At 38.6% G+C, this 14,338-nt stretch overlaps 2 protein-coding genes across 2 annotated transcripts; both read left to right on the top strand.

The window, feature by feature from the left end:
• The first annotated feature begins 176 nt into the window (after positions 1-176).
• LOC141846713 (phosphatidylinositol/phosphatidylcholine transfer protein SFH6-like) lies at positions 177-8,923 on the top strand. Its single transcript, XM_074734751.1, has 15 exons — positions 177-386; positions 483-526; positions 1,672-1,960; positions 2,694-2,793; positions 3,657-3,923; positions 4,026-4,103; positions 4,303-4,404; positions 4,487-4,536; positions 4,642-4,741; positions 4,912-5,010; positions 5,092-5,208; positions 6,370-6,505; positions 7,227-7,627; positions 8,256-8,330; positions 8,690-8,923. The coding sequence occupies exons 2-15, from the start codon at positions 493-495 to the stop codon at positions 8,714-8,716; spliced, it is 1,875 nt and encodes a 624-aa protein (XP_074590852.1). The 5' UTR covers positions 177-386; positions 483-492; the 3' UTR covers positions 8,717-8,923.
• A 1,759-nt stretch (positions 8,924-10,682) lies between these two features.
• On the top strand, positions 10,683-11,905 carry LOC141846712 (mitogen-activated protein kinase kinase kinase 18-like). Its single transcript, XM_074734750.1, has one exon. The coding sequence runs from the start codon at positions 10,694-10,696 to the stop codon at positions 11,903-11,905; it is 1,212 nt and encodes a 403-aa protein (XP_074590851.1). The 5' UTR covers positions 10,683-10,693.
• The last annotated feature ends 2,433 nt before the right edge of the window (positions 11,906-14,338 follow it).

Raw genomic sequence — 14,338 nt, 5'->3', positions numbered from 1 at the left:
GGGTCCCACATACTCCGACTAATGAGAAGACTCGTTCATGTTCGGCGGGGAACATTCCACCGACGCGCTCCTCAAACCTGTTCAACGTCTCTCTCTCTCTCTCTCTCTCTCGATAAATTTTTATTTTTATTTTTATTTAAAACGTCTTTTTTCTTCTCCATTTGGTTTTTCTTTCGCACAGAAAGAAGCAACCACACGGAACAGAAGAAGAAGCGGATCAGCTTGCAAAGTTCGATAATCCGCGGAAGGAGCTCCGTTCCACGGCCGGCCGTCCAGACGCCCCGACGCTCTCCTCGACCTCCGATTCTTACTGCGCGTACTGATAGAGGGAGGGAGGAGAGATTTTCGATCGGGGCTGTTTCTTTTGACTGTTCGGACCTGCTTGGGTACTTGTTCTTCTTTCTAGGGTTTCTGGTAGTTTGACGTTTGTGAGTGTACTCCCTTTGTTGTTGTTCAGCTTTTTGATTGCCTTTTTTTTTCAGACTGGTGGATATGTCAGGGCCACTTGACCGATTCGCGAGGCCTTGTAAGTAGTTGTTAGCATAAATTTTGGTTATAGTGATTTTTAAGAGAAACACTTTTGTTAAATTTCCCCCTTTTTTAGCTCGTAAATTTGTTGTTTTTCCTATTTTCTTCTTCTAAACTTGTATAGCTAAGTTCTTGTTGTCGCGGAATTGGTATAGCCAGAAACATGAACAGAAGGGGGAAAACATGAGGTCCATTGGATTTCCTCTAAAAGATAGAATAATATGTGTTTTCCTCTTCAAATAAATTTAAAATAATTAACTGAGCTTCTACTTCCTTGAAGTGAAGAATTGCATATCTAGTCTAGCACGGTGGTCCTGATAGTATTAAGCTTATTAACTGCCTCTGCTGCAAATTTTGAATTTGGAGTTATTGACGACCATAAGTGAAATTGTCTTCATTTGGTCATTCCCTTCTGTTTGTTTGATCTCCTTCATGTGTTAAGTGTCCCCTGTTTCAACTTGTAGTTACTCTGCTTTCTGAACCTTTTTGGTGGTGGCAAGGGGCAATCATAAGTTTCATCATGGATTTGCACTTGATCAACTGAAATTTTAAATTATTTGCTATACAGTGCACCAATTTGGCCTGAGATGCTTTCAATGATTACTAGATGCAAAATTTTATCACTTTGATGAACTTGAAGATAAGGTTTGACTGCCCCACCTTTCAGCAGTTAATATAGTGGTCTGTGATTGAAGCCCTTATTGCCTGGGCCACTACGGGCATCATTACAACAACTGAGGACATAAATAGATGCTACTAAGAGCAGACAATCACTAACCAGTCATGATACAATTTATTCGTTTATTATAAACGTAACAAAGATCTTGTTGATTTTGCACACTCTTTGTCAAAAACTTAGATTTGGTTTGACTTCTTGGATCAAGGAGTTAGAAAATTGGTTTAGTTGCTTTCTCATCCTTTGCCGATAAATTAGTTTGACATTCTTGACGTGTTTTCTGGAATTAGACTCAATTAAGCACCGTTATCAGGTAAAAAGATTATAATATGATGCAGTTTGGTATCTATACATATCTGCATACTTTGATTCTTATGAAATTTGTTATGCTTGATGCACAAGTTTCCTTCCGATGGTTAAATGTATTTTGACATAGACATTATCACAGATTTATGTTGGACTTGCAGGTTTTGAGGGGTTCTCCAATCATGAAAAGAAATCAGATGTTGAGAACTCAGAAGATGAGAGGAAGACAAAAATCGGATCTTTGAAGAAAAGAGCAATAAGCGCATCTACTAAATTCAGGCATTCTTTGAGGCGAAGGAGTAGAAAGAAACTCGATAAGCTCACTAGCACTATTCCAATCGAGGATGTTAGAGACATTGAAGAGCTACGAGCTGTTGATGCATTTCGCCAGTCCTTAATTCAGGATGAGTTGCTACCATTGAAGCATGATGATTATCATATGTTGTTGAGGTAACCTACCTTATCCTTATAAATAGTTCTAATACAACAAGGGAAGATTCTTTGCAATCAATAATTGAACTAGGGTATATGGTAATTGATAATAATCCCTAAAATATGTGAAATGCCATGTTCTGGTAAAGAATATATGAGTATTCTCTCTATAATTTATTTTTCTCTATTTGTGTCCCCTATACATGTATCTAGTCCTGTCTGCCATTTTTTTGAGCTAGGGTTTCCTATTACCTTGTTTCCTAGGAGCACTCTGCTAGCCACTACTTCTATGCTGTTGAGCTTTTGTGATCCTTTTCCGATGCAATTGCCTCCTACGGTTGCCTCCCAACAAGTTTTTTGTAGTGTCTCAAGCTAGAGCAGGTGTCTTGATGTTGTCGACTTCTTGACACATGGCATAGAATGATATGTCTCAACCATTTTCGGGCTAGAAGAAATGAGATTTTGATAGTTAGAATAAGTAAAATTAACAGACTGAAATCTTTGTCAAGTTCAGATATTGACATTATTTTGATGTGTTTTCTGAAAACTTTCAGTTAGTGTTGTGCTAATTATACTGCAAGAAGTGACATTATACAGATAAAATTGTTTGCCATAACTTGAAACTGCCAATCTTATTGCTGCTGAAGTGCTGATTCTTCTATCCGTAGTTCCTTGCTGACTTGCTGTCTTATTTTTAATTTTGAAGTTATTTTTTTATTTTCTTACTTACTAATGACATGTTTACCTTTAGATTTCTGAAAGCACGGAAATTTGATATTGAGAAAGCGAAGCGCATGTGGTCAGAAATGCTTAAATGGAGGCAAGATTTTGGTGCCGATACTATTATTGAGGTAATGAGCAAATTGATCTATTCTCATGAATTGAAATTTTGAATCTAAAAAGTCAATACCTTCAGAAAAGCATATGTACGTTCCTTCTCCTATTCAAAAGTGCTCAATATTACTTCTAGACATCTGAAATTGGAATCTTGACAGACAACACAAATATTTTCCTCTCTTTTCAACTAAATTGGCCATTCAGATGTGAATTTTATGTTAGCAATAGTTAAACAAGTTTAATCATTAACATTGCAATCTCTCTTACTCTCTCTTCTCCTTCACCCTCTTCTAAGAAGACCATTGTTTTCTTCTCCCATATTTATCCTCACCATAGTACTCAATCAAGCCCATGTTTAACGTTAAGATGAAACAAAGCGGTCTGTTGTTTAGATAATTGTAGGTGACAATTTACCAGAACTACAAAATTGATTAAATTCTATAAAAGCAACTCATCTGATGACACTTTCCGCCTCATGGAACTTTCATGATTTATAGTAATCTCCAAAATGCCAATTTTCTAGTTCAAAGATTTTCTGTCAAATATTATAGCTAATAATGGAACGTTTTGTTGACCTTTCTGATCCACATGGTGATACTTGTCGATCCATACTGCGCCTATTTGTAAATTTATATGCCAAGTTATTTGAATCTACTTAGGCTGCCTTGATTGTTTGTTTATGATTGGATGAAAAAGTGACACACAAATCTAAAATGTTCTTGACATAGTGTACAATTGTAATCTAGAGTTGCTTGCTTCAACCCATATTTTAGCCTTTGCTGTGTAACAAATATTAAGGTGGAAGGTCTGGTTTGGTTTATTAGTATGTGAATGTTCGTTGAAAACCACAGTTATTTGATATAAATATCTTCATCAGGATTTTGATTATTCAGAGATAGATGAGGTTTTAAAGTACTATCCACAAGGTTATCATGGCGTGGATAAAGAGGGCAGACCTGTTTACATTGAAAGGCTTGGAAAAGTTGATGCAAACAAGCTAATGCTAGTGACAACTATGGATCGATACATAAAATATCACGTGAAAGAGTTTGAAAGGTGTTTCTTAATTAGGTTTCCAGCTTGTTCGATTGCGGCAAAACGACACATTGATTCAAATACAACCATTCTAGATGTGCAAGGAGTGGTATGCTTGAATATTTTACATAATTAATGATATATTACTCCAGTTGCCTACTTATGGTTTACTGAGAACTTACCTGTCAATACTTATGTTATATTTCATTAGGGTATGAAAAATTTCACCAAGGCTGCACGAGATCTGATTATACGTTTGCAAAAAATTGACAATGATAATTACCCAGAGGTATATAAATTCTTTGCACGCTTGTGCAGCACACAATATCATGCTCGAGTTTCATTTTCCAATATTTTTGGAAGCTTTCTCATTTTTGTTAGTATACTGCATTTTAACCTAGAAATCTATTTGACAACTGCTTTCTCATTTTGTCAATATATTTCATTTTAACTTTGGTATCAATTTGACAACCGTTAATTTGCTGCAGACATTGTGCCAAATGTTTATAATTAATGCTGGTTCAGGTTTTAAGCTATTATGGAATACTGTGAAATCATTCCTTGATCCTAGAACTACTTCTAAAATTCATGTAAGTGAACGATACAATGTGGCAGCTAACAGTAACATTTTGTGTTTAAACCTGGGTATATAAATTGCATACTTTTCTTTAGGTTCTTGGAACTAAATACCAGAACAAGCTGCTTGACATAATCGATTCGAGGTATCTTTCCTTGTTTGTGATTTCTTAGCCTTGTTTATCTTAATTTACAGTTTTGATTCTCTCTCTCTCTCTTTCATTCTGAAAAGTGGTTTCTGGATTCTCTAGGGAGTTGCCAGAATTTCTTGGTGGTAGCTGTGCGTGTGTTGAACATGGAGGATGCCTTAGATCTGATCGAGGTCCATGGAAAGACCCTGACATATTAAAGGTTCTTTTCTGTTATCTTTCTATTCACACGCTCATGCACACACTAAAAATGTACACTGGCAGCACACACTAAAAATGTACACTGGCAGCACATGCATAGACACTAGCACTTTGCTGGTGTGCTAGGTTGTATAATATTATTTGATGGTTAGGACTTGGGATTTTGAGCAGATGATTCTTCATGGCGAAGCACAATGTGCTAGGCAAATTGTAACTGTTTCAAATAGTGAGGGGAAGGTTATTGCCTATGCTAAGCCAAGATACCCATTTGTAAGAATTAAGAACTGCAAATAATACCTATCTTCGTCAGCATGTTTTCAGTTACTAAAGGCCTTTTGGTTTATGTTCCAGGTAAAAGAAAGTGATACATCTACTGCAGAGTCTGGCTCAGATGTTGAAGACACTGCTTATCCAAGAAAGTCTGGCAACTATTTTAATAATCCTCCGCTAACCCCTGTTCACGAAGAGGTAAGCTCTAGTTTCTTGCAGGTTGACTTGGTCCTGATTCCTTTTATTTCTAAACACCACAAGCAAGAGAATTCCATGAATTTTTCCGAGATGTGAGAGTATGTTATTTTATAAAGAATTTTTATGCCAATCTATTATGAAGAATTTTTACACTGAGAGAACTAGAAAAGAATAAGATATGTGATGTGATGGAATAAGGAAAAAGCTCAGAGCACAGGTTTGTAATATTGAAGTCTAACGTGATTTGACTAAAGGGGAGTTAGAATAACAATTTGTTGGTGGAAGGTAGCAAGGCATAATAATTGATGATAGGAGTAAAAGAGTCACATTAGCTAATTTGCGGTAGATTAAATGAGAACGACATAACAATAAGAGAAAGAGTGACTGGAAAATTTGAGATTTAGTTGGGGTTTTGGGTTGTATTAGTAATACATCTAATTTAATCACTCAAAATGATAAAGGTATATTTAATATTGTTTTGACACTGAACTTGACTCACAACTTGCAATCAACGTAAATTGGAGAGGATAGCTCTGATGAATTGCAAAAGAAAAGGAAAAGGTAGACTTTTTCTATTGTTGCCATTATGAGCGCTTTATGGTTTATCTTTCAGTTTCCAACACACGTGGTATTATTGTTTGCTTTAGTGAGAGAACCTTTAAGTTACAAAAAGGATCAAACTATTGTGCATTTATAAGTGTTTTCTGCATCTTGATAAGCACTTCTGGGACTGTACATATACTCAGAATTAAACTAGTATCTATCCCTCCATAAGAAAAATCTCTATTCTGTCCTAGTTTTCTTGTTGACATCTGCAGAATATTCTCTATTAGGTTATTAGTTATTCAAGTCATGGCATATTGTATATAAGAAATCCTTGAAAATCTCTAGATTAAATTTATATTCTGAGTCTTTGATAAAAAAAATGTATAGCTAGCATGTTTAAGAGTGGTACATGCATCCACAACCCTATATAGGAGGTCCTAGGTCAGGAGGGATACCCTCAGTAATGCCATGATATTCCTGTACTAGCTCTATACTTGCTACTTAACTAATGGCCTTCTTAAACATTAGCCATCATGCATTAGCCTCTTTGTAAATAATCATCTATAACTTTTGGTGTTGGCACAAATTAATTAAGTACCTTGAAATAATATGCAGGCAAAAAATACAGGAAAGGCAAGTAGCACCTCTGGTGTCTCTTCTGAGTATGAAGACTGTGTCCCGATGGTTGACAAGGCAGTAGATGTAGGATGGAATAGTCAAAATTCTAGTTCAACACATTATTCAGCTAATGGTCAGTGAACTAAATGCTAATCTCAAAACTATTTTTAACAGTTATAGTATCTCATGTTTATATTCAACAATGAAAAATAAGAATTATATATTAAGTACAGAGGTACATGATTATCCAATATGCCAACTTTATATTTGTAATTTATCCCCCTAACTACTCCCTTCTGCATATATATATATTATGTTACATCATTTTACATTGTTACTTGTGATGTTTATATTTATGAATAGACCCCCATCTATTTACGATTAGATATCTGTCACAAGCTAGTTTAAAAATGTTGTAAAACCTCAGCTTGTTACATTATGTATTTTGTTCTAGGGCCTTTCAAAGATTTAGTCAATGAATATGCTAACTGAAACTATTCTACAACATATGTAATTAGGGCCCTAACATCATATGCAGTCACTCAGCAAATATGCTAACTAATTTTACATGTTATACATTGTAATTAGGTTCCTAACTCCATATATATATTTTGACCTATATCTTACTATAGTAATAACTCTGGATCTACCCCTTTAACAGTCCTTTCTTTTCATTTTCTTGTTACAATTTGAGCATAACTCCCTTTAAGGTCAGTTAACACATGTTTAATTAAGTTCTTTATTAATGTAGTTTATTATTTTCCCATACAATATAAAATTCTTAGCTTTTTATGATTGTTGAATCTATCTGTTTGCTGTATTCTTGGCTAATTAGAGTAGCTTGCTTGTTCCAGGTAGATTCCCATTGTTGGACAGGGGGAAGACTTCACAAGGATTAAAAGCTCAAATTATCACATGGCTTGCTGCCTTCATTATGACACTTTACACTATGCTCTGTTCAGTCATTAGTCTAAACAAAAAGTTTCAACATAAAAGGGATGAGTTTGATCATTACCATCCTGAATTTGATCTGGATCCTATGCCTAAAGAGGAATTTCGACCCCCTTCTCCTTCCCCTGCTTACAAAGAAGTACATCTGCTTTCATCAGTCTTAAAAAGGTTGGGAGAACTGGAGGAAAAGGTTGATGAGCTTCAAGCAAAACCTACTAAAATGCCTCACGAAAAAGAGGAATTGCTTGATGCTGCTATTCGCCGTGTGGATGCACTAGAAGCTGAGCTCATTTCTACTAAAAAGGTGAGTTTATACCTTTTGTTTTGGATTACCACAACTAGCATATCAAAATAAATGTAATTGTACTTGGGTTTCAATTCAAGCACTAGGCACAAAATAAATTTCTTGGAGAAAGCTGTGTCATCCAACATTTCCCATCTAATGTTGCATGGTAATGCTTCTTAGAAAGTCAAGTTGATTATTTAATGAATATATGTTGTTCCAGTACTTGAACCTCCAGCAGTGTTTCACCTTTTGCTTACATGTTCAATGTTCTTCTCTTTCTAATTCATCCTCCTCCATCATTGAGTCATGTTTGTCCCAATTATTTGGGTTATCTCCATGAATCTTATTCCTCCAATGAATTTTATGTAAATCTACATTACTAATTCGAATTTTATTTCTAATCCACTTTCCTTACTAATTCAAACCCCTAATCAATTTGTTGGCATGCCCTATCTATCTATCCAAAGGGCTGATGCTATGCCTCATCCATCTAAAACTCACTTCACGTATTCTGCTTTAATTTTTAGATTCTAATGCACTATGAGATTTTCTCAAATTCATGTAGCATTCTATTTTATATTTGGCGTCATGCAATCAAATTATGCATTGATATACACATTCATCATCATTAATTGTGTCTGAGCAGGCTCTATATGAAGCTTTGATGAGACAAGAGGAGCTGCTTGCATATATCGACCAGCAAAGGGAGGCTAAGTTTCGGGTAAGTTACATCGTAATATGGTCTGCACCTTTAAAAATTTTACCTTTTGGCGTCTATGATCCTCAAACTAATTCAATTCTGAACATTCATTCTCCGCATTCGTATGACATTGAGATGTATTCTATCCTTGTAAATTTCCAGACAGTATCTGAGCATTAATATTGCATATGTTACACCTGCTTGTTTCACACATGCAGGGGACTTTCTTCCATCTTTTGGTAGTTTCTGAGTTATCAAAAAAAAAAATTCACCAACTCTAAGTGGAATCAACATTTCAAAACACTTGGTCGCTCATTCATTCGCATTGTACTGCTATAATTTTTCTGATTTCCTGATCGTAACATTTTCCTGTTTTGCAGAAGAAGAAATTTTCATTGTGTTTCTGAATCCTCACATCAGCTTCAATCGAAACACAGGCAGAAAAGACCACTGCAGTTTGTTCAATATATATATAATGTATATGATATATTTGATGGAGACTGAACTCCCTAATGCCAATATATATGTAAAACTAGTGTGAAATCGTATACGATGTATCGCTCGTTTAAATTCTACCTTCGATCTGTAGTTGCAGCGCGAGTGTGTTTCGTTCAGATGCATCTCAAGTGATATCCCTAGTCTCCTTCAACCAATATATCCTTTTTCTTAGTTGTGGCATAACCAAAAGTGTGTTTGAGCAACACAAAAGAAATGCTTTGTGTTCTTATTCGACAGATCCTCTGATAAACTATAGTTGGACTGAGCACAGTTGGTTCGCGAGGAGCTGGAAGCGGCCGAGGAGACCATTCATTGAGACAGTTCGCAGAGGGTGACAATTGAGATGCTTCTTTCCACTCAGAGGTATATTTGAAGCTTTTACTTCTCTATTTATGGCTTTTATAAGGATGGTAACAAACTATGTACGATAATAATTAAGTTTTTATTCCACTAAGTGAGGTTGGTTATGCGATGAGTGTTGTTTGGTGTAGTTGCCTTTAGAATTGCCAGTGTCCTAACTGTGGAAGAAGAAGACCTGCAGTAGATCCACAGAGAGGCATGTGAAGTGTAGGGCTATACCTAAATTTTAGTTGAGCACTTGTGCCTGAGTTATTCTACTATTTGGAACTGTACCCTTCTAATTAAATGGATGTTTGACTTGTTAAAGATCTATAAGAAGTCAATCCTAATAATCATTTTGAGCCAGCTGGAAGTCAACTGTCGGGTTGTTCATCCAAAGTCAATTTCCCACTGTGTTGGGTGCAACCACTTCTTTAGACCCTAAATCGGCTAACCACCTCTATCCATACCCTTCTCCATTTGGTCATTGGGTTACATGGTTGCGGTTCTCGTAATATGCATTCTTGTTTCGATTTTAAAATCACTTATTTGATTAAATTGAATAAATTTTGGAATAAAATCGATAAATTTGTAAGTAAATAAATTTATAAAATTTTAATTAATTGATAATTTTTTTATAATAAATTAAAAATTTTCATTAATTTGATTTTTGATTGAATTAATTGATATTTTATCGATTCAGTTTAAACTATTTAAAAATTTGATGAATTCGGTTAGTTTAAAAAAAAATTGATTTATTTGATTTTGATTAATTTGATTCGATTTTAATCGAATACATAGTCTTATTTGGGCGTGACTATCACGTTTGGTCATTATTTTACAATTGTTTAGCTTAAATAGCTAGCAGCTGCTATGATTTTATAGTCAAATTAGTTCAGTAAAAGGTGGAATCTACCATCTAACTGTTATTACACGATAAATCGAGAAACGATTATCTATAAGGAGGTAAATCGAAAAATTATAATTTGACTACTACAGAGAAGATATTACTTTTATTTTATCGAAATTCGATCCACTTGTCATAAATGGAAGATATTTTTAAAATAAGTATTTTTATATAAATAGAAGAAAAGTTAGGCAAAGGTAATATTTTAATAAGGGTATAACATTAATTATATAATAAAAAATAATAACATTAAAAATAATAATAATTTAGCCCTTCCAATATCCAGCCGTACACTTATCCAAATCGGATGCCAAAGAGCGAAGTCAATCATGCGTTGACAATTCTGACTTCCTGCGCTGGTCTATGGCGAGTCAACGGGTCCCACCCTTAAATCGTACGCGGACGGTTTTAATTGGTCAGAAAAGCTGCGCCGTGTGCTCCGCTGGAGCGCCATTATTTATCTTCGCCGTCAACCCTCGCCGCGGTCTCCACATGTGATCGATCATGACTCGTCCTTCCGCCGCTCCGCCGACCGCCAGCGGCAAAGATCTCAGGAAGTCAACGTTCTCTGGTATATAAACGGCTCTGCTCCTTTTCTAGATCCAAATCGACTCCGCCGAGTTCCGCATTTGATCCCAATATGGCCGTCGGAGAGTGGCGTCGAGGCCCGACCATCGGCCGCGGCTCCACCGCCACGGTCTCTGCGGCGGTGGCGTCCCCCTCCGGCGTCGTATTTGCCGTCAAGCATGCCGACGTGTCCCTCTCCGCTCCTCTGCAACGAGAGCAGGGGATCCTCTCCTCCCTTCCGCGCCACCCCAACGTCGTCTCCTACCTCGGCTTCGAGGTCGCCGACGGGGTCTACAACCTCTTCCTCGAGTATGCTCCTCTCGGTTCGCTCTCCGACCGCATAGAGGCTCGTGGCGGCGGCCTCGAAGAGCCGGATATCCGCTCCTACGCCGGCGACCTCCTTCGCGGCCTCGCCCACCTCCACGCAGCCGGCGTCGCGCACCGTGACGTCAAGTGCCGGAATGTTCTCGTCTTCGCCGGAGGCTGCGCGAAGCTTGCGGACTTCGGGTGCGCGCGGCTGACCGCCGTGCCGCCGGTGGCGGGGACGCCGATGTACATGGCGCCGGAGGCGGCGCGCGGGGAGGCGCAGGGCTTGCCCGCAGACGTGTGGGCGCTCGGGTGCGCGGTCATAGAAATGGCGACGGGGCGGCCGCCGTGGCCCGACGTCGCCGACCCGGTGGCAGCGCTTCACCGAGCCGGGTTCACCGGCGACGTCCCCGAGTGCCCCGGGTGGCTGTCGCCGGAAGCGAGGGACTTCGTGGGGAAGTGCTTGAAGAGGGACGCATCAGAGCGGTGGACGGCGGAGCAGCTGCTGCGGCACCCGTTCGTGGAGAAAGCGAGTTGCTCGCCGGAAAACGCCTCCGCTCCAACAGATCAAATCTGGGTATCCCCGAAGAGCACGCTGGAGCAGAGCATGTGGGACTCCGAAGAAGAAGAGTACCATCTCGACAGCCCGGAGGAGAGGCTCCGGCGCCTCGCCGGAAGCGCCTCTCCGGCGATCGACTGGGGAAGCGACGACGACAACTGGATTACAGTAAGGTCCGACGAGATGCAATCTCCCACACCGACAGCAGAAGATAACGACGAACTAGCCATCGCCGCCAACAGCAACCTCGATCTTAGCGCTTCAGATTACAGAAACGATCCATTTCCTGTAGAATCGATGAATCAAATTGTAGAACGGAGTCAATCCCCTGTGTTCGTTCTTAACATTAATAGTAAAAATTCAATCTTTTCCTCAAACTCGCCGCACTTCAATATTTTTTTTTGTCTTTCAAGCGAATAATGAAAGCATATTCCGGCGAGACAAGACAGCTAAAGAGGAACGTGATTTCGCAGCTATAATTCCCCGATGAAACAGAGCGTGATTTAGGGAATTAGGTAGCTTAAGTTGGAATGGTCCATCGATCTAATAAGAAAAGCTGTTAATGAGGAGGGCCGACCACATTCACAGGCAGGCGTAAGCAGCTGGACACAGTTGGAGATGCGCCCTCGCGCACGCTTACGCTTTGCTTTTGCTTGTGACAACTTTTTTTAATTTAATTTTATTTTATTTTTATAATTCAAAATTTATTAGTGTTTGATGCAGCTCGAGTGAATCCGATCGGGTCGTCGTCCTATCAAAACTTCGTAGTCTCAGCCAATGCTCTTTGCAACAACAGAAGCTCATCAAACCCCAAGTTTCTCCATCCGAGTAGCCATAGTGGTTCCAGAATGATGAGGGATACATTCAACCATCCAACGGTGATGCAAAATCGACCCTAGTGAAATTCCTCATCTAAAGAACGACGTCAGATTAATGACCAAACAATATCAGCAGTATGGATAGACAATTGTTGCTCCTAGCGCAAAGATTTGCTCATGTGATGGGCCATAGCGGTTCTAGAACGATGAGGGATCTTGATTGAGCAAGTTCTTTCAGATATTAACATCCAACAGTCCCTGATGCAAAATCGACTTTAGCGAAATTATCCATAATGATCAGACAATAGCAGTAGTATGGACAAACGGTTGTTGCTCCTAGCGCAATTGTCTACTTGTGTGGTTGGCCGGTGGGCGGCACCTCGCTCGTGTGATAGTCCATATAACTTGCTCAAGGCTTGTGTAGTGGTCTACATGGTTTTCTCACTTCCGTGGCTATATAAGATTTCGTGAAGGTAAATGAAGGTGTGCTTTTCCTTTACATGTGAAGATTAATTTTTTTTGTCTTTCTCTTTCAAGTTCTTACCACTCTCTTACGCACGCGAGCTTTTCTTCTTCCAATCTCTCTATTTTAATAAAAGATGGAATCCGTCACTCCAGCAGTCCCACACGATTGGTCCCACAATCATCTGTGAGGAAGGTAAATCGAAAAGTTGTAGTTGGCAATGACAGAGGAGGACATTGCCTCGACTTTGTCGAGATTCGACCCTTGTCAACTTCAACAACTCTGCTTAATTGTTAGAGGAGCTACGTCAACAATGTTACCCTCAATTGATGAACTTTGATTTGTAAGACACGAATCCTCGATGCGAGCACGTCGGAGGACCACCTCGACTGCAGTGGGGAAGGAACCCTGTGTTTGTAGCCTAAGACTATTCTGGGAATCATATTCAGTGTGAAATGACGCATCTTCACGAAACACGCCTTCTAGATCCTGAATGGAATCCGTGAGTCAACGTCAACGCGGGGCGTTGACGTTTGGGTCCACGTATTGAAAATTGGGCAGGTGGAGAAGGAACTGAATGCTCCTAGTCGGGATTGAACCTTTTGACTTGGCGTCGAACGTTCACTCGAACTTTCTTTTCCCTCGAATCGACGTTTGACACGACGCAAGTGGCCAGGTCAACCAATGTCGACGAAGCAGGTCGTTTGGCCGGCGATCTGGCTTCCAGACGTTGTCGCGGCGGCGTAAATCCGCCACGTGTACATCAACTACGACAAGACAGATCCGAGATGGATTTGCTCTCTTTTGGTCAACCGTCGTTTGCATTGCGTGAGCAGGTCGTCGGTGTTGTTGCGGACGTTAGATTACGTAATTAATCACACCCACCTCTGCTTGTCGGTATTTAATTAAAATTGAATCAGAATTAAATTAAATTAATCAAAATTAAATAAATTAATTTTTTAATTAAATTAATTAAATTTTTTAATAAAAATCAAATAAATCGAACTGATAAAATATCCATTAATTCATTCAAAAATTGAATTAATCAAAATTTTTAAATAATATAAAAGATTTATTGATTACCGGCGCCGGACTTAGAAATTTATATTCTGGCCAGTTTATTTATTTTAACAATTTATCAATTAATTTTTTACGGATTTGAGTAATCATTATTTGATTTAACTGAATAATAGATTTTAAAATGAAAATCAAACCAAAACCGAATCAATTATGATTGATTTTTTTAAAAAAAAATAAAATTTTTCAAATTAATTGAACCATTTAACGATTCAATTTAACTGAATTTTTATTCACCCGTATCTCCACAATATGTGATTACGGGGATATGAGCTAGTCGGGTCAAGTTGGGCCCAAGAAAGAAGAGGTTGGGCTCAATATGCAGGCTTAGTAAAAAGTTAAGCCCGGGAAACCTAATGTGTTTAAAGCTCATATTCGGAACGTAGAGGTGCTGAAGAGTTGGACTCGGAATCAAGAAGTGGTTGGAATTCGGTTAGGAGTTGTGAGCAATTTTAAAGTTGGGTTTTGAGCCGAATGACACTGGACATCAGAAAT

This window comes from Curcuma longa, chromosome 15, assembly GCF_044706935.1.
Source record: "Curcuma longa cultivar G26 ecotype Majalengka, Jawa Barat chromosome 15, ITB_CL_G26_1.1, whole genome shotgun sequence".
Lineage (NCBI taxonomy): Eukaryota > Viridiplantae > Streptophyta > Magnoliopsida > Zingiberales > Zingiberaceae > Curcuma > Curcuma longa.
The sequence above is the reverse complement of the archived record's forward strand: the minus strand, read 5'-3'. Positions and strand labels throughout refer to the sequence as shown.